This window comes from Ovis canadensis, chromosome 20 (assembly GCF_042477335.2).
Source record: "Ovis canadensis isolate MfBH-ARS-UI-01 breed Bighorn chromosome 20, ARS-UI_OviCan_v2, whole genome shotgun sequence".
Classification (NCBI taxonomy): Eukaryota; Metazoa; Chordata; class Mammalia; order Artiodactyla; family Bovidae; genus Ovis; species Ovis canadensis.
In genome coordinates, this window is record NC_091264.1 from 59,974,188 (window position 1) to 59,994,680 (window position 20,493).

General features: G+C 44.0%; 1 protein-coding gene and 1 non-coding gene across 8 annotated transcripts in view; one reads left to right on the plus strand and one right to left on the minus strand.

The window, feature by feature from the left end:
• Positions 1-143: 143 nt before the first annotated feature.
• The window catches only part of LOC138425325 (N-acetyllactosaminide beta-1,6-N-acetylglucosaminyl-transferase-like), a 113,766-nt gene continuing 93,416 nt past the window's right edge, over positions 144-20,493 (minus strand). For 4 of the 7 annotated variants that reach the window (XM_069563080.1, XM_069563086.1, XM_069563081.1 and 1 more), the window contains 2 exons: positions 14,615-14,707; positions 4,832-7,582 (listed from right to left, as the gene is read on the minus strand). In XM_069563080.1, coding sequence (XP_069419181.1) covers positions 7,392-7,582; positions 14,615-14,707 — 284 coding nt within the window. In that variant the 3' untranslated portion in view covers positions 4,832-7,391. Of the gene's footprint in view, positions 298-4,831; positions 7,583-14,614; positions 14,708-20,493 lie in introns of those variants that run through there. The other 3 variants (XM_069563083.1, XM_069563084.1, XM_069563085.1) reach the window with 2 other exon arrangements.
• TRNAC-ACA (transfer RNA cysteine (anticodon ACA)) lies at positions 18,305-18,376 on the plus strand. Its single transcript has one exon. It is a non-coding gene; the product is annotated as a tRNA-Cys (tRNA).

Below are 20,493 nucleotides of genomic sequence, written 5' to 3' on the forward strand. Positions count from 1 at the left end.
TTGACAAAGGAGTGAAAAAGACACAAACACAAATCAGCATGGCAAAAAAAAATTTTTTTAATTTCAAGAGTAAATATTTGTTGTCAGAAAAGTGACCACAAATCCATGTTTTCTTGCATATTTATTGTCAAGAAATAGCCAGTTTGTTTCACTTACATCCATCTTGCTGCTGCTGCTGCTAAGTCACCTCAGTTGTGTCCAACTGTGTGACCCCATAGATGGCAGCCCACCAGGCTCCTCTGTCCCTGGGATTCTCCAGGCAAGAATACTGGAGTGGGATGCCATTTCCTTCTCCATCTTACATATAAATAAAAGGAAAATGTGATTTTAAAAAGGTGTCTAGGGAATTCCCGGACAGTCCAGTAGTTAGGACTCCACGCTTTCACTGCTAGGGCCTGGGTTCAGTCCCTGGTTGGGGAACTAAATCCTACAAGCCTCGTGGTGCAGCCATAAAAAAAAAAAATTAAAAAAAGAAAAAAAAAAGTACAGGGGCTTCCTTGGTAGCTCAGTGGTAAAGAACCTGCCTGCCAATGCAGAGACATGGGTTCAATCCCTGGTCCGGGAAGATCCCCTATACTACAGACCAGCTAAGCCTGTGTGCCCTGACTATTGAGCTTACACTCTAGAGCCTGGGAGCCACAACTACTGAAGCCTGTGTTCCATAATAAGAGAGGCCACTGCAATGAGAAGCCACTCACTCCCCGAAACTAGAGAAAAGCCCATGCGGCAAGGGAGACCCAGCACAGTCAAAAAGAAATAAAATTAAATATACATATTATATATATGAAGGAATGAGTGGAAGCTTCCAGCTCAAAAAAATCCTGCATAAGCACAGCAATACTTCTTTACCCCCATGTTATATTGGTGGAAGCTTTTCAAATGGCATTTGCCTAGATGACCCCCACCCCTTGGAAAAACTTCTTGATTCCATACCCAGATAGGAAAATTTGCGTATGTGGTAATGACTACAGCATCAGTAAGTTTCCCAGGCATTCAAATTATTTCCCTACCAGCCTGTCCTGTATTTTAAGTCACTGTGTTGCCTTTTGTAGCCATTATCCCCAAAGAATCTGTTACCGACTGCTTTTACTTTTTAAACCATCATTCTTCCACCGGGTCATCTGATACACAGCCAGCCATGCAGATGGAAAGCCGAATTCAGACACCTCCTGCTGGGTCCTTTGTGAAAGCTTCTGTGGAGTGCTAATCATGGGGTTATCATGCCTCACTTGCTCAGAGATAATGCGTCAAGAACCAGAGTTTCAACCTGGCAATCATCATTGCTTTCCCTCCTCGCTCTTCACGACCCATTACACCTATTTAGTCAGAGCCTAAGGAAATGAATCTAGAGTTTCCCAGCCAGCCATCTGTGATGTGCAGGACACGGTTTACTCTTCTACCCTGCTGCTTTCCCCACTGGTTTCTTGGTGCTCTGGCTGTGGATTTGCTCTGTTCCCCATCCTTTTCTTTTATCCCACTCCCATACTCTAGATAAAGGATATACAGACTTGTCCTTTGCTTTTCTTGTTAAATTAAAACATTACTTATGGCTGCGCTGGGTCTTCGTTGCACTGGGGCTTTCTTAGTGATGGCCAGTGGGGCTACTCTCGTTGCAGAGAAAAGACTCCAGGCACAAGGGCTTCAGTAGGCGCCCTTCAGCATGTGGGGTCTTCCTGGGCCAGGGATTGGAGCCATGTCCCCTGCACTGGCAGGTGGATTCTTAACCCCTGGACCACCAGGGAAGTCCAGATGTTTCCTTTCCACAGTACAGTCTTCATCAGGAAATGGTACTTGAGACCAGTCCAGTCCGTTTCCATCATTTGGTTTAACGTGAAGGCATTCCATGTTACTGGGACTTGCCTTACCCATCTGGTCTGTCCGGTACAAAGGTAAAAGTCATGTGGCCCCAACTCTCAACACACAGCCAGCACAGAATTAAAAACCAAATTAAAAAACAAAGCTGGTTTTGATCACTGACCTTTGATTTTGTAAGACGTTAGACGTTGAGTCAAAGGACATGAATTCTCCATACCATTTTGGCAACTTTTCTTTGAAGTCTATAAAGTTTTTTAAAATAAAACATTTTGGAAAGTCATCAGAAACCTTCCATTTTGCCTTCAATACAGTTGATGCCTTGAAGTTCACTGATAATTCACTTTAATGGAAATAAATAGCCTGAAACTCATTAATAATTCACTTTCACTTTGACTCCCTTTTTCAGCGATTCACCTAATAGCCTCAACTCCTAATCACATGCTTGAGACTCACTTTCATGGTCTGACATGATGCTGACTGTTGGTTTCTGAATTTTGGTTCTTTTTGGAAGAACCTGGTGTGTGTCTACGTCTGTGTGTGCACTTTAAATTGTGTCCAACTCTCTGTGACCCCATGAACCGCAGCCCACCAGGCTCCTGTCCCTGGGATTCTCCAGGCAAGAATACTGGAGTGGGTTGTTATTTCCGTCTCCAGGGGATCTTTCCAATCCAGAGATCGAGCCTGTGTCTCTGGCATCTCCTGCATTGGCAAGCGGATTCTTTACCACTCGCGCCCCCTGGGAAGCCCCTTTTAGACCATTCAGCCACCTTGTCTACTATAGCCCCCAGGATCCTTCCCAAGATGTAGGCCAGACTTCCTGGGCTCCCAGCAGGACTCACCCGTTAATCTTCCCAACAGCCACCATGGAAGCCCACCACGTTCAAACCTTGTAGGTACTGAAAAGTGAACACAGTCAGCTTCATCTCTTTACCTGCTTCCTCCCAGAGCCATCACTGGCATACCTCTTGCTAAAGTCAGAACTTGGCCTTGGGAGTGTGACCTCCAGTGCCTTTCCCATTGACTTGACCTTTTCATCCCTCAGCCATCCTGACCAGAAGAGGGAGTAGTCACAACAGAACATGTGTAGTTCTGGCATTACTGAACTGCAAGGCTGGAGTCTTCCCAAACTCCAGTTATTCTTAGTCTGTTCACGTGGATCTCGGCTCCCATTTCTCACTTGGCATAGACTGCTATCCTAAAGTCTCACCATGTGGGACTTCCTTGGCGGTCCAGTGGTTAAGATGCCACACTTCCACTATAGTGGGGGTGGATTTGATCCCTCATCAAGGATCTAAGCTGCATGGTGTAACCAGAAAGTAAAAAAAAAAAAAAGGACAATTCTAAAAATAAAGTTTATTTTTGAAGAGCTCAAAAAAGCAAGTTACAAAAAGCTGTAATTCTATTATGTATGTATATAAGCAACACTTAAAAAGAAAAAAGCCAGTCTGTGTGTCTTTGTATTAAGCACAGGTACATAATGGTTGTATAGAACTGTTAGCTATAGAATTGTGCAGTACAACAGTCACATAAAATAAGTAACATTTCCTCAAACTGGCCACATTCCCAGTGCCCAATAGCTAGTATGAGTGTTAGTATCCTGGACAGTGCAGATATAGAACATTCCCATCATGGCAGAGATCCTTTTGGACAGCACTGCCCTAGGGTATGAGTGTATATTGAAAGGACACTGACACCAAACAATGATCACTTCTGGAGAAAGGAGTTCACTTTTTATCCTATATCCTTCTGTATTCTTTTTTTACTCATTAACTTGATTTAAATCATGTTTAAATTTTTTTATTGAAGTATAGTTGATTTGTTGTTGTTCAGTCGCTCGTTCGTGTCCGACTCCTTGGACTCCATGGACTGCAGCACGCCAGGCCTCCCTGTCCTTCACCATCTCCCAGGGTTTGCTCAAACTCATGTCCATTGTCGCTGATGCCATCCAACAATCTCATCCCCCTTCGCCCCTTCTCCTCCTGCCCTCAGTCTTTCCCAGCATTAGGGTCTTTTCCAATGAGTTGGCTCTTCACATCAGGTGGCCAAAGTATTGGAGTTGATTTTTTTCTATTTTTAGAAAATATTGCTATTTATTTTGGGGTTTATGTATTTTCTATATTTAGGAAATATTTATTTAGATAATATCTTTATGTATTTTATTTTTATAGTTGATTTATATATTTCCTATGATACACAGCATGTATTTTTGTTTTTGTAGTTTGAAATATTTTTTCAAACTACAAAATATTTTTTATGAACACATATTTTTGTTTTTCTAGTTTGAAATATTTTTCGCTTTAGTTTTAAAATATTATGCTTTAAAAAATGGTGCATTGGATATTGTTTAGACGAGTTATTCTCCTTAGTACTTCTATCATTTGCCATGTGTCTAGTAGAGGAAATATTCATTTACCCAAACTTACCACTGAAAGACTGCTCAAAAACTCTGGCATTTGACAGCTGAATAATTATGATAAGATCAACAGGTCTTTTTCCTAAATTGTACCTTGATTTTTAAAAAATTAAGGAGGCGCATATAGGAGATAGCTTCTTCCTGCCTCAGACTTTGAATTTAAAATCCCGACTGAAATGAAACTGACCTTCCATTGTCTCTATCATTCCCAGTTATCCTCTCCAATACTCCACACAGGGAAAGCTTCATTATTTTCCAGTGGGATGGGCATTTTTAGATGGGTATATGTTTGCATGAATGTATTTATTTGTGTATTTTTAGAAAATGCTAGGAGGGGGACATCCCTGGTGGTTCAGTGCTCAGGAATCCGCCTTGCAGTGCGAGGGCTGCGGGTTCGATCCCTGGCTGAAGAACTAAGATCCCAGGTGCCCTGGTGCGGCTGAGCCCATGCGCCACAGCTACTGAGCCCGGGAGCCGCAACAAAAGATCCCACCTGCTGCAACTAACACCCGACGCAGCCAAATAAAACTTTCTAAGACAGACAATGCTGGGAGGATGGGCTTGTTAAATACCGATCAAATAAAGCCATACAACAGTCCCCAGTGTGGAAAACAATATATTAATTTATTTCCAAGAAAACAACATGGAACATCATTGAAAACAAAATTTTCAGGGCCTCTCCACAGGCCCGCAGAAACCCACTAGTTCAAACAGTAAACCCTCCCAACATTAAAATATTTGAGACACAGAAGAAATGACCAACAACAGACATGTAAACACCTTCTATTCCAAGAGATTTCTTCTTCTGCAAAAGAAGATCCAGTGTAAAGGGCTCCTCTTCTCAAGTGGTGTGATGTAAGTTAAAAAAAAAAAAAAAAACAAGGTGATTTTAAATTCTGCCTTTAGCTACGGGCGTGCTCCCTACCCCTTGACTTTTCATCACCCAGTGCACTTCCATCTCTCTTGGCAACAGGAAAAAAGACAGATTTTCCTTCAAGATCATTAAAAGTCATTAAATTCAAGGTCATTAAATATGATTAAGGGCTTCCTTAAGTTAAATATGATTAACATTCAACAGGCACAATTGCAGAAAAAGTAACATGGCGTGGATTAAATGTATCCTTAGTTGTAGTTGCTGTTTTTCATTAGAATAAATAAATATCAAGGAACTGGATGGAGTACAAAAGGAGACTTCACATTTCTCTGACGTGACAGGACGTTTTCTCAATGTGAACACTGAAACCATTGTGGGATGCTAAATATGGCTTCACTTCACCTTCTCGAGATGCTCCACCTTAGGAAATGAACTAAAGAGACCAGTAAGAGAAGCCTGATTCTCAGAGAACTTGTTTCCTCATGCTTACTAACAACCTCTCTAAGCCTCAGTCACTTCATTTGCAAGATGGGGATAACTGTGTGAGTTTGCAAGAGCACTGTGAGATCCGAATGCCCTGAAAGGTAAAAGAGAAAGCAGGATGCCTAGAAAACAATCAGCTGTGGCCTCTGTCTCCTCCCTCCCTTCTCTCTTCGGAATATTCTGATTTAGACCTCACTTTGAAATTGGTGATATCTGGGGCCTGATATGACAACCCATAAGCCCACCACTACAGCCACTCCCTGGTGGTCTAGTGGTTAGGAATCTGCACTTCCACTGCAGAGGCCGCGGGTTTGATCCCCAGTCAGGGGAGTTCCACATGCTTCATGAGGTGGCAGGAGCCAGGGGGAATAATATACTCTGTGAGATTCTCTGGAGTTCTAGAGATTCTCTTTCCAGTGCTGGCATTATTGCCAAGATTTTCAGAGTGAAAAAGCTTCTCACTTCTTGTCTCTGCACGTGTCTGGTGTATAGTAGACACCCAAGAAATACTTACTGATGGATTGGATGGATGAATGGGATAAAGGATAAGTAACAAAAAGGCTCTTCCACAATTGAAAGCTTTTAAAAATCCAAGCACTCCTATGACCCCCACAGGCACTGCAAAGTTACCCAGAGAACACTGTGGACTCCTTAAAGGCTCATGGGATAGCATTTGGTCTCCATTTTGCAGGTAAGATCACTTCGGTGGTGTGTGCATGCTTAGTCGCTTCAGTCATGCCCGACTCTTTGTGACCCCATGGACAGTAGCCCACCAGGCTTCTCTGTCTATGGGATTTCCCAGGCAAGAATACTGAGTGGGTAGCCATTTCCTTCTCCACGGGATCTTCCTGACCCAGTTATTGAATCCGGATCTCCTGTGTCTCCTGCATCACAGGGAGATTCTTTACTACTGAGCCACTGGGGAAGCCCCACTTTGGTGGGGGTGGAGGCAAAAAAGGGAAGTGATTCACCTGAAATAGTCAAGGCTTGGGGCTACACCCATGCAATAGCACTTCCACTCTTGAAATATCTTCATTCTTCAAGAACTTTTCCATGTTCTCAATGGAAAATGATGGAGAGGGGTCAGAGGACACTCTGACAAATATTCAAGAAGCGAACTACCTGAGGATCTTTTACTGAAGTAGCAGGCAGTGACAGCTGTCTTAAATTTGGTCTCCTGTGAATAACTTTACATTCTACACAGAATGTAAAGAATGTAAAAAAAAAACCAAAAAAACTGTAGGCACAGGAAACTTGAAAATGCTACTGTTGAAACTCAGGAATAGGACCAAGTTCTCAGTTCTAGCAGCTCAAGTTCTAAAGGAGACTGGAGAGTTACCTGAAAAGCAGTTTCTATGCCAACATGCAGCTGAGCAAAGAGCAGGGGGAGTCCATTCATGTGAGGCTACAGATCTGTGATAAAAAAAGATTCCTTCTTCAAAGAAATTTGATTCTTATTTCCCTAAATAGTATTACCTACCATTCTCCTTTTCATGAGAACATTTATATATGATGAGGATCTGATGCAAAGATCTGAAAACAGTTCAGTTTATCACAGATGGGACAAAGAGCGCTGAACCTCAAGAAACTTCCAGGGTGGCCTAAGAACCAGTATCACCGTGCAAGCATCCTGACAGCACATTTCACAGTGTCTGGCAGACATTTGGACATGTAACTATGTAGTCAGGTCCTGAAGCTATAACCTTGGCCCTGAGACTGTTCACATAACCCAGGCAAAGTTTTTCTCCCCAAAAAAGGCTCTCCTTCCCAGAGGTGATTTCCCTTTAGACGTTGAGTGGCAGTAGATCAGAAATACCAGCTGGGCTGTATTGCAATTTCACTCTGATTCAGGGTCCTTTCTCGAAGCCTCAGTTCCAGGCATTCCACAGTGAGGGGGTACGCAGTGAGCTCAAACTTGTTTGCAAAGAGGCTTGACGAATTAATCAACCACTTTAAGTCTCCGTTGCCATAGATACAAATATCATGGACATAGTGGCCTGTAATTGGAGAGAACAAGAAACAGTCAAAACAGGCTTGTGTTCATGTCAATGGGGGTGAGCTTGCAGAACAGGAGGGTGTCCAGCTGACTGCTACAGGGCTAGGACTGTGCCAAGCACTAGGGGATTCCGATGAAGGAGGACTGCGTCAGCCCAGCCCACAAGGAAGTTAAACTTTCTATGAGGAGACAAAGATATAAATATGCACTTACAGAAAATGAGAGTTAAGTGGTCCAAAGGAATAACACAATAGGCATCGCAAGGCAATTCACGCATTATGAACTCTGGGTTTCAAGGATGAGACGCCCTAGATGTAGACAGATGGGAGGGGTCTTTGTGGACTGAGTTGGTCGGGTCTCTTCCCTGGGCTATCCAAGCGCCTACTTTATCTCTCCTCTATTATGTATGAGGTTTTTTGTGTTTTTTAAAATTAACGTTTGGCCTTGCTGCAAAGCATGCGGGATCTCAGTTCCCCAAGCAGGGATCGAACTTGAGTCCCCTGCATTGGAAGCTTGGAGTCCTAACCACTGGCCCACCAGGGAAGGCCCTATCTCTCCTCTTAGATGGGGAATAAACCTCACCCGTGTGTCACCTACGAACTCCTTAATCCTCTCCACGTCTTCTCTATCTTAATCCAGGGCAAGCCTACTCTTCAGTACACTCGGCCCTTCTCCCCCTTCCTTCCACACCCCACGTCCAATGTGGCGGCAACCTTGTCAGCTCAACCTTCAAAATATTAACGCAATTTGACCACATTTCACCCCCTCTGATACCTCCATCCTAGGCAAGCTGCCCCCGCTTCCTGTCTGACTGGTTCCCAGTGCCTCCATTAAAAAAAAAAAAAGTTTACTTTTAATTGGGGGAAAGCTGCTTTACAATGTTGTGTTGGTTTCTGCCACAGGACAAGGCAAATCAGCCATAACTGTTCATGTGTCACCCGCCTCTTGAGCCCGCCCCCGCCGCACCTCGCCAGGTCATCACAGAGCCAGCTACGTTCTCCGTTCGTCCCATTCCCTCCTTCCCCTCCAGTGTCCACAAGTCCAGTCTCTCTGAGTCTCCATTCCTTCCCTGCAGCTAGGCTCGTCAATTCCGGTTTTGCCTGTTAGCATATTCTCAGCACAGCAGCTAGAGCGGCTGTTTTAAACGTAAGCAGATGTGTCTGTTGCTCAAAACCTTCTGATGGCTTCTTGTCTCATTTGGAGAAAAAGCCAAAATCCTAGCAATGGCGTTCAAGACTCCTCAGAATCTGGCCCTCATCACCCGGACTCACCTCTCACCATTTACCCATTCAGTTATAACCCTTAATAACCTTCACATCAGTCACACCAGCCCCCTTGCTGCTGCTGCTGCTGCTGCTTAGTCGCTTCAGTCGTGTCCGACTCTGTGCGATCCCATAGAGGGCAGCCCACCAAGCTCAGCCGTCCCTGGGATTCTCCAGGCAAGAACACTGGAGTGGGTTGCCATTTCCTTCTCCAGTGCATGAAAGTGAAAAGTGAAAGTGAAGTCGCTCAGTCGTGTCTGACTCTTAGCAACCCCATGGACTGCAGCCTACCAGGCTCCTCCGTCCATGGGATTTTCCAGGCAAGAGTACTGGAGTTGGGTGCCATTGCCTTCTCCGTATCCTGAAAACTGCTGCTGAGGCTGCTGCTGCTGCTAAGTCACTTCAGTCGTGTCCGACTCTGTGCGACCCCATAGACAGCAGCCCACCAGGCTCCCCCGACCCTAGAATTCTCCAGGCAAGAATACTGGAGTGGGTTGCCATTTCCTTCTCCAATGCATGAAAGTGAAATCGCTCAGTCGTGTCCGGCTCTTAGCGACCCCACGGACTGCAGCGTCCTGAGCAAAGGAAGCATCCCTGTTTGTCCTTCCTCCCCCGGACCACGCCCTTCCTCGAGACATCCTCAGGGCTCCCTCTGGCACCACTCAGGGCTCTACTTCAAGGCCATCCTCTCAGTGAGGCCATTTCTGACCTCCTATCCTGCTTTCCCGATTCATTTTCCTTTTGGTACTCATCACCAACATACATGTTTCTTTGTTGTCTTTCTCCCCAGACTAGAATATAAGCTCAAGAGTTGAAATTTGAGACCATTGTGTTTACTTCTAAGTCCCCTACATCTACAACAAGTGTGTGTGCTCAGTCGAATCTGACTTTTTGAGACCTCATGGACTGTAGCCCGCCAGTCTCCTCTGTCCATGGGATTTTCCAGGCAAGAATACTGGAATGGATTGCCATTTCCTTTTCCATGGGATCTTCCCAACCCAGGGATCAAATCCATGTCTCCTGAGTTGTAGGTGGATTCTTTACTGCCAAGCCATTGGGGAAGCCACATTTGGAACAGTGCCTGATAAATATAAGATGCTAAATTAATAGTTAATGAAACGTGTAGAGAAGGATGATTGGAGAGTTCACAGGTGGGTAGAATTGGGAAGCATCTCAAGATGGATGGGAAAGCATCAGGTGGAAAAATGCAGAGAGGGGAATTTCCTGCTACTAAAGAGTTTGCTGGGGAACAGTTTCAAAACAAGGAAGCTGTGAGAAGTTTGCACTCTTTCCAGAATTTGTTTGGCATATAGTAGAGCTACTATGGTTGACTGTCTTAAAATAGATGAAAGGTTTGGACCATTTTTACCCCCTTTTTTTTGAAAGGGTTGGAGAAATTTAATAGAAGAATCAAATGATGAAATAGATTTCAGCAAGATTAATTTTGCAGAGCTTTGCAAGGTACATTAGGAACCAATCAAGAGACTGTAGTAATCGTGTAAACCAGAGGGTTTGTTTGAAGTTAATGGTTGCCATGAGTGGGAAAGGAAAGCTATTAGAGACAGAGCACAGAAGGACCGATGGGACTTGATAATTAACTCAATGTGGCTGGGAAGAGAGACCGGAGACAGTGAAAATCAGTGGAGAAAGAAGCCAGAGTTCCAGGGATGTTAAAGAATAACCCGGTGGTAGGTGAGAACAACTTGGTACACAACAGCACACCCGTGCTTAAGAAAAGAAAGTGAACAGGAGAGAAGATTTGGGGCTGGATCATGAAGAGAGAGCCTAGACAGCTTGGTCTTGAGGACATAGGCAGAAAATACATCTTGGCAGAGAGAAGGAAAAGAACCAGCAGAGACAGTCACTCAGAATGCAAGAGAGCAACAGGATAACTGAGGTGGACCCACACATGACTGAGGCCAGATGGGGACCTTGGTTGGGAGGATGGGTCACTTTCCTTCTTGAAACAGAAAGCAACAATGGGAGAAAGGGTCCAAAATGCCCTACGATGGGGACTTCCCTGGTGGTCCAGTGGTTAAGAATCCACCTCCCAGTGCAGGGGATGTAAGTTCAGTCCCTCGTCAGGGATCTAAGATCCCACATACCAGATCCTGAATTCTACAATGAAGATTCTGCAATTAAGACACAATGCAGCCACCCCACCCCCCCAAAACCAAAATGCTCTAAGATGGAGGAAAGGGATGACTTGATAAAAGAATTGATAAGGTGATTTTAATCAAATGTCTTCAAAGTTCTTCCTAAAGTTAAAATGATCACCTTTGGAGAGTAGAGGGGCTGTTTCAGCACAAGATTAGGAGTTTAAAGGTGAGCCAAAAAGCTGAAAATGGGTACACCATGAAGAGTACCAGGCCAGTAATGACGTAAATAAAAGAACAAGTGGGCAGCCAGAAGGGCCAGCTGAAGGGAGGTGGTGGGTGAGTTTAGGACAGTTCTGGAGCATTCTTCACCAGTGTTCTGCCAAGGGAACCACAAATGACAAAAAGCAGACGACAGTAATGATTACGCGTAGGAATCAGCCTCCTAGGATCAAATGCCCAGGGAATCTAAAATGTTTGAGAGAGCGCATGAAAAGCTGGCACAGCACACAGGCCAGACAAGGGGTCCTCATAAAGAACCCGTAGGAGGAGGGAGCCAGGAGAGTTGAATCTCTGGAAGTCCCAATTTTAAAAAAGCAAACACATCTAACATGGCAACATCTTATTTTAGATGTGGGGCTATGGCAATGAACAAACTGGTCAAAACCCCCAGCATTGCTGGGCCTTCTATTCTGTTCTGGGGAAGAAAGACAGTAAAATATATAGTATATAAGCTGGTGAAGGAAGACGAAGAGATTGGAATCAGAGATGGGAGCTGAAGTTCAAGACCACAGGTCTAGAATGGTACTCTGTGATTCTAAATGCTAACAAGGCTTGGAAAGTGGCTACACTCACAGGTTTGGAACAAACACAGCCAAGGGGACAAGATCCAGATGGTATTACTGACTTGGTGGATTGATATAAACTTCTACCTCCTCTGTCCAGACTGTGCCTTTTTCTTTTCCCCGTATAGTGGTTTGGGGACAAATATTTTTAATGCTAACAGTTTAAGGCTTTCAAATGGCATAACAAGTGTTAACAGAAGAAAAAAATGAGACATTTGTTTGAAGGGGGCAGACTGGGCTATCCAAACTTTGAACTCTATGTAGTTCCTGGCTAGAGGCTACGTTCATGGCCCCACCTGTCATGTAATCAGTAAAAGTCCTTTGCTGTTGTGGTTTAGTTGCTAACCCACCAGCCTCCTCTGTCCGTGGGATTTCCCAGGCAGAAATACTGGAGCGGGTTTGCCATTTCCTTCTCCAAGAGATCTTCCTGACCCAGGATGGAACTCACGTCTCCAGCATTGGCAGGACGATTGTTTATCACTGAGCAACCTGGGAAGCCTAAAAGTCCTTACAAAAAGGCAAATCTGACTAGTCTATACCTTTTCTACTGAGGCAAGTCCTGGATGCAGGTGATGTCAAGGAGACTGAAGGTAAGTCTCTACTTGGGCAGGGAGTATACGTGGCTGATACACAATGGACGTGAACTTCTGTAGGGAGCGGGGAGGGAGGGCTTGGGCTGCAAAGTAATCCCGTCACATGGGTCCATGCTGTAGTTATCCTCAAGTGTTACAGCCAGAGAAGAGGAGGAGAAGCGGATCAGAGGATGACCGCAGTGGCCCTAGAGGCCAGGTGATAGGGGTTATAGAAGGATGTGGAGAAGACAGCCTATCCCCAATACTGGGACCCTCACTGATGGAGATGGTCCATTTTCTAAGGAAGACCCAGGAGAGCAAAGTGCAAAATACCCTCCTTTTCATTTTCCTCTCCCCACTAGGAGGGCAGGTTATGCAGGCAGGTGGCAATGAGCTGTCCTTTGGGGAAAACATGGGCCAATTAAGGTAAAGACATGAATATACTTGCGGAAAGACTTGTGCAGGGATGCAAGGATGCTGGCCTCTATAATGTGGGAGGGAGGGAACCTCAAGACACACCTGGGAAGGAGCACGAGCGTGGTGGAGAGCTGGCAAGAAGCAGCAATTTGGAGTTTTCATCTGAAATGTTGCCATTTCTCTTCTTCATAGAGAAGGAAATGGCAACCTACTCTAGTGTTCTTGCCTGGAGAATTCCATGGACAGAAGAGCCTGGCAGGCTATAGTCCATGGAGTCACAGAAAGTCAGACACTACTAGGTGAAAATATTATTATTATTTATTATATGAAATGTTAGGTGTGGAATAAAAGGACTAATAAGCGAAGCTATAAATTGAAGGGGGGGGAGGGAGGCCACACTTTACAGGGCAAACCTTCCTATTCACTCACTCAACTGTTCACTTAATCACTCATTCACTGAATATATGTTTATGGCCTTCTTTAATAGACTGCATTATATTTCCCCCAAATTCACATGTCAAAGTCCTAACCTCCAGCACCTCAGACTGTAACTGTGTTAGATGTATGGCCTTTAAAGAGATAACTGAGTTAAATGAGGTCTAATGGATGGCCCTGATCTAAGCAAGCCAAGGGAAGAGGCCCCAGGAAGCCTCCAGGACTGTACGCAAAGAAGCTTCGGTGGTTTGAACCCCTCAGTCTATGGTACCTTGTTATGCTCGCTCTCGTCAACAAATAGGCACGCTGCCATGTAATGGCACCCCACTCCAGTACTCTTGCCTGGAAAATCCCAGGGATGGTGGAGCCTGGTAGGCTGCAGTCCATGGGGTCGCTAAGAGTTGGGCATGTCTGAGCGACTTCACTTTCAATTTTCTCTTTCCTGCATTGGAGAAGGCAATAGCAACCCACTCCAGTGTTCTTGCCTGGAGAATCCCAGGGACGAGGGAGCCTGGTGGGCTGCCACCTATGGGATCGCACAGAATCGGATACGACTGAAGTGACTTAGCAGCAGCAGCAGCCATGTACCAGGCGAGAGTCTTAATGGAATACACACCAAGACCGATAAGAAGTCTTCTTCACAGCTACTTGTCTTCTAGTTCTTATCCATTTGGAGGGGCAATGTCTCTTGTTGCTGTCACCCGCCATCATGCTGGAGCAAATACCTCCAAGCCACCTGGAAACCCATTGGTGGAGGGGGCAGAGGCTGATGTGAGGGATGGGGCTCCCTGGAGAGAAGATGACATCACTTCTCATCGTGACCGCTTGCTCTGCCTAACTGCTGCACCCTCAAAAGGGACAGAAAAAGGAAGGAAGAAAAACAGAACAGAAACTAGCAAGAGGAAAGTACCATTGTAATTTGAGCCTACCTCTACATCTCCCTAGGTAATCATAAGATGGAGAATGCCTGTAAGATACTTAAACTTGAGACTTCCCTGGTGGTCCAGTGGTGAAGCATCTGCCTGCCAATGCAGGGGATACAGGTTCGATCCTTGGCGTGGGAACCAGGATCCCACATGCTGCAGGGCAACAAAGCCTGTGCTCCACAAGAGAAGCCACCGCAACTAGAGAATAGCCCCAGCTCACTACAGCTAGAGAAAGCCCACGCACAGCAAGGAAGACTCAGTGCAGCCAAAAATAAATAAATATTTTTTTTTAATTAATACTATTAAAAAAAAAACACATTAAGTTTTCAAGGACTGTGCCTCTAGTTGCTCTGTTTAATAATTCACAGGCTGTCTAAATGAACCAGCAGGTCTGTCTGTGAGAACCCCTGTATTCCACAGCTCCTTTCATGCCAACACCAACAAGCAAAGTGGCCTCAAAGTTTGAAAAGAATGCCTCACCGTGGCAGCCTCCGTGTTTATCTTTCATGTCAAACCACTTCACAGCTCTGAGGTCACCGGCCCAGGATGCATTTGGCATGGAGCCGGGGACACCTGCAATGTTCATAAAGAAGAAAAATCAGAAATAAGAACCTAAGCTTCCAAGACATGCTCATTTTCTCAGTATAGTTTCTTTCACATCAGATTTCTCATCATTGGTACAAATCCCCAAAGGCTTGTTGTGAGAACTGTTGGTAGTTACGAACCTAGACTTCCCCTGTAAAAATAATCTATTTTTCTTTTTTTTTCATTTTTCATTTCTTGCAAGCCTGCAAGAAACGTCATTGGATGCAATCACAGTGCAGAAGGAAAAGCTGAGAATTTCCTGGTATCTCAACTGAATCTTAATTGAATTTACCTAAAAACTGTTTTTATTAGAGTATAGATAATTTACAATGTTGTTGGTTTTTCATGTACAACAAAGGGAATCAGTTTACACACATATATATCCCTTCTTTTTTCAGACCCTTTCCCCATATAAATTATTACAGAATATTGAGTAGAGTTCCCTGTGATATACAGTAGATCCTTGTTGTTGTTCGGGTTCTTATTAGTTATCTATATTATCTATAGTGGTGTGCATATGTTAATCCCAATCTCCCAATTTATCACTCCCCCCACCATGTTTCACCCTTTGGTAACCTTAAGTTTAATTTTGAGATCTGTGAGTCTATTTCTGTTTTGTAAATAAGTTCATTTGTATCATTTTTTAAATTAGATAAGTGATATAATATGGGATTTGTCCTTCTCTGTCCAACGTATGCCACTTAATATACTCTCTAGGTCTATCCATGTTACTGTAAGTGGCATTATTTCATTCTTTTTTATGGCTGAGTAATATTCTACTGTGTATATGTGCCACAACTTGTTTATCCATTCCTCTGTCAATGGACATGTAGGTTGCTTCCATGTCTTGGCTATTGTAAATAGTACCATTATCCAAAATTTTTAGGACTTTCCAGATAACATCTATCTTACAGTAAAAGCTCAGGAAACTGGCCACTCTATGTCATCCTTAATGCTAGTAAGTGACAGAGATTCCATTACTGGAAAAGGAGCACTGAATATGGGAATCAATGTAAGTGCAACTAAATGAGGGCTAATTTGTGTTATAAGAGCTCTAGGGATTCTCATCAGTGAGAAATGCAATGTGAATACCATGCAAATGACATTGGGACTCGAACTGCAAAACAGTCTTTTCTTAGCAGATCCGGCAGGAGGAAGAATGCCCCTGCCCCCAGCATATCCTCAAACAAGTCTGCATCCTAATCCCTGGAACCTGACAATATGCTATGGCAAAGGGGAATTAAGGTTGCTTATCAGTTCACCTTCAACTAGTGAGATTATCCCGATTTATCCAAGGCCATTGTAAATACAACGGTCTTTAACAGTGGAAGAGGGAGGTGGAGAGCTGGCTGGAGTGGTACAAGGTGAGGAGGAGGAAGGGGCTAGGGTATGTGAGTGGCCTGTAGAAACTGGAAAAGGCAAGGAGAGGGAGCCAACCCAGCCCTACAGAGAGGAGCATAGCGCAGCCAACACCTTGACTTTGGGCTGGTGAGACCATGTCAGACTTCTGACCCACAGAACCATAAGAGGAGACAAGTACACCATTTAAGCCCCTAAGTCTGTGATAAACTGTGACAATGGCAAATAGAAAACGAATACACAAACTAATGAGAACCAAATTACCCAAGATGATGGATATTTTTAATTTAAAAATTGGACAAGATCAATATATTGAGAAGTTTAATGGATTTAGGCACATAAAATTTTTTCCTTTTTAAAAAAACTGATAAGGAACTTCCTTGGTGATCCGGTGGCTAATACTCTGTGTTCCGGGGGAGCCGAGTTTGATCCCTGGCCAGGGAACTAGATCCCACATGCCACAAGGAGGAGTTCGAATGGTGAAACTAGAAAGATTCCCACAGCTAAGACCTGGAGCAGTCAAATAAATAAAGAAATAAAATATTTTTTAAAAAACTGATGAAAACGTGGATTTTTCAGACAGTAAAAAAAAGCTCTGCTCTTCTGCTCTGATGTCACATAATAACTATATGAGGACTGAAATTAAGAACTGTACTAAAGTCTTCCAGCTAAAATTAAATTTTGCACAGCCTTTTCTGTAAATAGCAAGAGTCTTCACCCCTACGGGCTCTCTATCAGAGATTCTTCTTTCCTTGTTGCCAAACTTAAAAACGTTGTTTGTAAGTGTTAAGCACTCAAGAAAAACTCTTTATTAAGCAATATGTCTTCCTATTATTTTAGTTTGCGTTTAATACTTTAAAAGTTACTTTAGTCTTTGCCTATAAGAGAAGAGGCTTCTTTAATTTTGTTCTTAGCACACATTTTTCAAAATTACTTTTGTTTCGGCTGCATTCCAAGGCATGTGGGATCTTAGTTCCCTGACCAGGGATTGAACCTGCGCCCCCTACATTAGAAGCACAAGATCTTAACCACTGAACCACCAGGGAAGTCCCAGAACAAACTTTAAAATAATTTAGAATAAACCTCGCCTTGGTTAAATTGAGCGGTGGGTAGAGGCAGTCTGGAAAGCAAATAGGTAATCTGGTATATTCACTCATGTCAGCAAGGCAGCTGATGTGTGATTTTTATGTCTCTTTCAATTAAATACTTACAGAAAGATGTAAATAAAACATTGTCTTGACGAAAATTCGCTGGCCCTCCTTTAAAGGACTGAATTTTTAAAAGAACAAAATATTTCTCTTCCTCTTTCATTCTCATTAATATTGAACATCACAAACTGACTCTCTATGCAGTATCTCGGGCCCCACCTATTCCTTCTGCACCAGAATGAGCATCTTGCCAAGACCCAGAGAGGATCCCTGCGCACAGTCAAGCTTGGGCTACAATCAATACGGCCAGGAACTCAGCTTCATTTCTTCCCCTCCGGAAGTCGCCCCCTCAGCCTTCATCCAGTTTCAGGGGAGCTTCCCACTCTGCTCTTCTCACTCAAATTCTGCTCTCGTGAAATAATCTGATACTTATATCTTTGTCCCCTCTGCAGGGAACACAATTGACCCTTAAAAAGCATGGGTTTGAACTGCAAGGGTCCTTTCCTACACAGATTTTTTTCAGTAGTAAATACAACAATCGTAGGCAATAGGAGGTGGGTTGAATCCATGGATGTGGAATCTTGGATACAAAGGAAACTTCTGAGCCCGAGAGCCTCGACTATTGAAGCCCCCCACCCTCCCTCCCCTCCCGCCTAGAGCCCATGCTCTGCAACAAGAAAACCCCCCGCAACGAGAAGCCCCCGCAACGAGAAGCCCAGAGACTGACCTTAGGTTGAACTCCCCAGTGGAACAGATACTGGCCTAGGGAGCTGGGAACTAAGTTCTCAGCCCAGAACTAGCTGTGTATTCTTGGCCATCACGCAATGGCCCCCAGACTTACTTTTCCAGTGAAGTAGGTAGATAAGATCAGAGGTTTTCAACCCTTTAGGCTGCAAGCCCCTGGAAAACAATTTCACTCTCTCACCCACACTAAAGTTTCACAAAATATTTAGTGTAGCAGTACACTTGTCTGCTATTTTCTAGTTTACTCTCATGTTAAAAATTTTCATTTAAGACCTACTAAAATGATCCACTAATGGGATGTACTACTGTATCCCATTATACACATTATATGACTTCCCTGGTGGCTTAGACGGTAAAGCGTCTGCCTACAATGCAGGAGACCCAGGTTCAATCCCTGGGTTGGGAAGATCGTCTGGAGAAGGAAATGGCAACCCACTCCAGTACTCTTGCCTGGAGAATCCCATGGACGGAGGAGCATGGTAGGCTACAGTCCATGGGGTCACAAAGAGTCGGACACGACTGAGTGACTTTACTTACTTACTTACACTATTACTATATATTTTAAAATACCGGACTATATTGTGCTATGATTGTTGCTATTATGATTATTGTTTGTCAGGAGGGGAGTTATTGGGTATGTGGGTACAAGTCTGCCTCAATTCACAGGTATCCAAGGTAGCATCTATTCTGCAGTATTTCTAGGACAGGGCAAAAAAGACACTAATATTATCAGAGAAAACATTTTAAACTATAAAACACAATTCTCTCATTTGCTCTTCATAGGCTTATTTAAACAAAAGATTTGAGATCAAGTTTACAGACTAAGCAGGAATGTTTTTCTTGGGGCTTAGCCTCTGTTAGACAAACAGCTGCATTTGTTGAATAAACGAATGTGTTTCTTTGGAACACAAGCTTTATTTATATTGACTTGACTTTTCTCCTTATTGTTCTCACACAGCGAGCATGTTCCTCGTTTTGGGAGAGGTAAGCAAGGTAACATGGTAATCAGGCTTCCCTGGTGGCTCAGCTGGTAGAGAATCCACCTGCAATGCGGGAGACCTGGGTTCGATTCCTGGGCTGGGAAGATCCCCTGGAGAAGGCAAAGGCTACCCACTCCAGTATTCTGGCCTGGAGAATTCCATGGACTAGTCCACGGGGTCACAAAGAGTCGGACACAACTGAGCGACTTTCATTTCATACATGGCAACAAATTACAGCAACTGTTTAATATTTAAGCTCAGATACATAATTTTTAGCTTATTAAATAAGCAAGAATTTTGGTTTTCAATGTCAAAAGTAATGCTAGGGTCAGTGTATTGAAAGAGGTTTTCTCACGGCTTCACAGTGGTGCTGGAAATTGGCACAACTCTGGAAAGTCAGTTTAGAAAAGTAGGAAAAGTCACTGTTGTTGTTCAGTCCCTAAGTTGCGTCTGACTCTTACGATCCCATGGACTATAGCCCACCAGGCTACTCTCTGGCCATGGAATTTTTCAGGCAAGAGTATTGGCATGGGTTACCATTTCCTCCTCCAGAGGAATCTTCTCAATGCACGGATCGAACCCACATCTCCTGTGTCTCCTGCATTGCAAGCAAATTCTTTACCACTGAGCCACCAATGGGAGTTACCTCTTGCAACAAATCCCAGGCTGTGCTATTTACAGGCTTGGGTGACCTTGAACAATTACGTAGTCTCTTTCAAACATCATGTGCTAATCTTCAAAACGTCAGAGAGTTTTTGTTACCTATGATAACGTGTGTATTGTGTTTAGCACAGTGCCTCACATACTTAACTAAATAAATGGTTGAAAACATAATTGTTTCTATTCAAGCCATGAAGACAGAGGAGCTGTGGAAGAGAATGCTTTTTTGTACTATAACCTAAAGCAAGTTTCTCAGTGGCACTTTGCATGATTCTGTTGTGGAGGCCGTCCTGGGCATTGTAGGGTGTTTGGCAGCAGCTCTGACCTCTGCACGCTAGATGCCAGTGCCATCTCTACCTGCTCCCCTGAGCCCTAAGTTGTGACCCCAATGTTTACAGATAATGCCAAATGTGGGCTTCCCAGGTGGCACTAGTGGTAAAGAATCAGCTTGCCAATCCAGGAGACGGAGTTCTATCCCTGGGTTGGGAAGATCTCCTGGAGGAGGCAATGGCAATTCACGCTAGTATTCTTGCCTGGAGAATCCCATGGACAGAGGAGCCTGGTGGGCTACAGTCCATGGGGTCACAAAGAGTTGTACATGACTGAGCACAATGAACACGATGCCAAATGTCCACTGGGAGGATAAATTGCCCCTGGATGAGAACATGGAATTGTACCTTATTAATAAAACCACGTGGGCTTCCCTGGTAGCTCAGGTGGTAAAGAATCCACCTGTAATGCAGGAGACCCCGGTTCAATTCCTGGGTCGGGAAGATCCCCTGGAGAAGGGATAGGCTACCCACTCCAGTACTCTGGCCTGGAGAATTCGCAGAGTCACACAACTGAGTGACTTTCACTTTTCACAATAAAATCATGTCTAAAT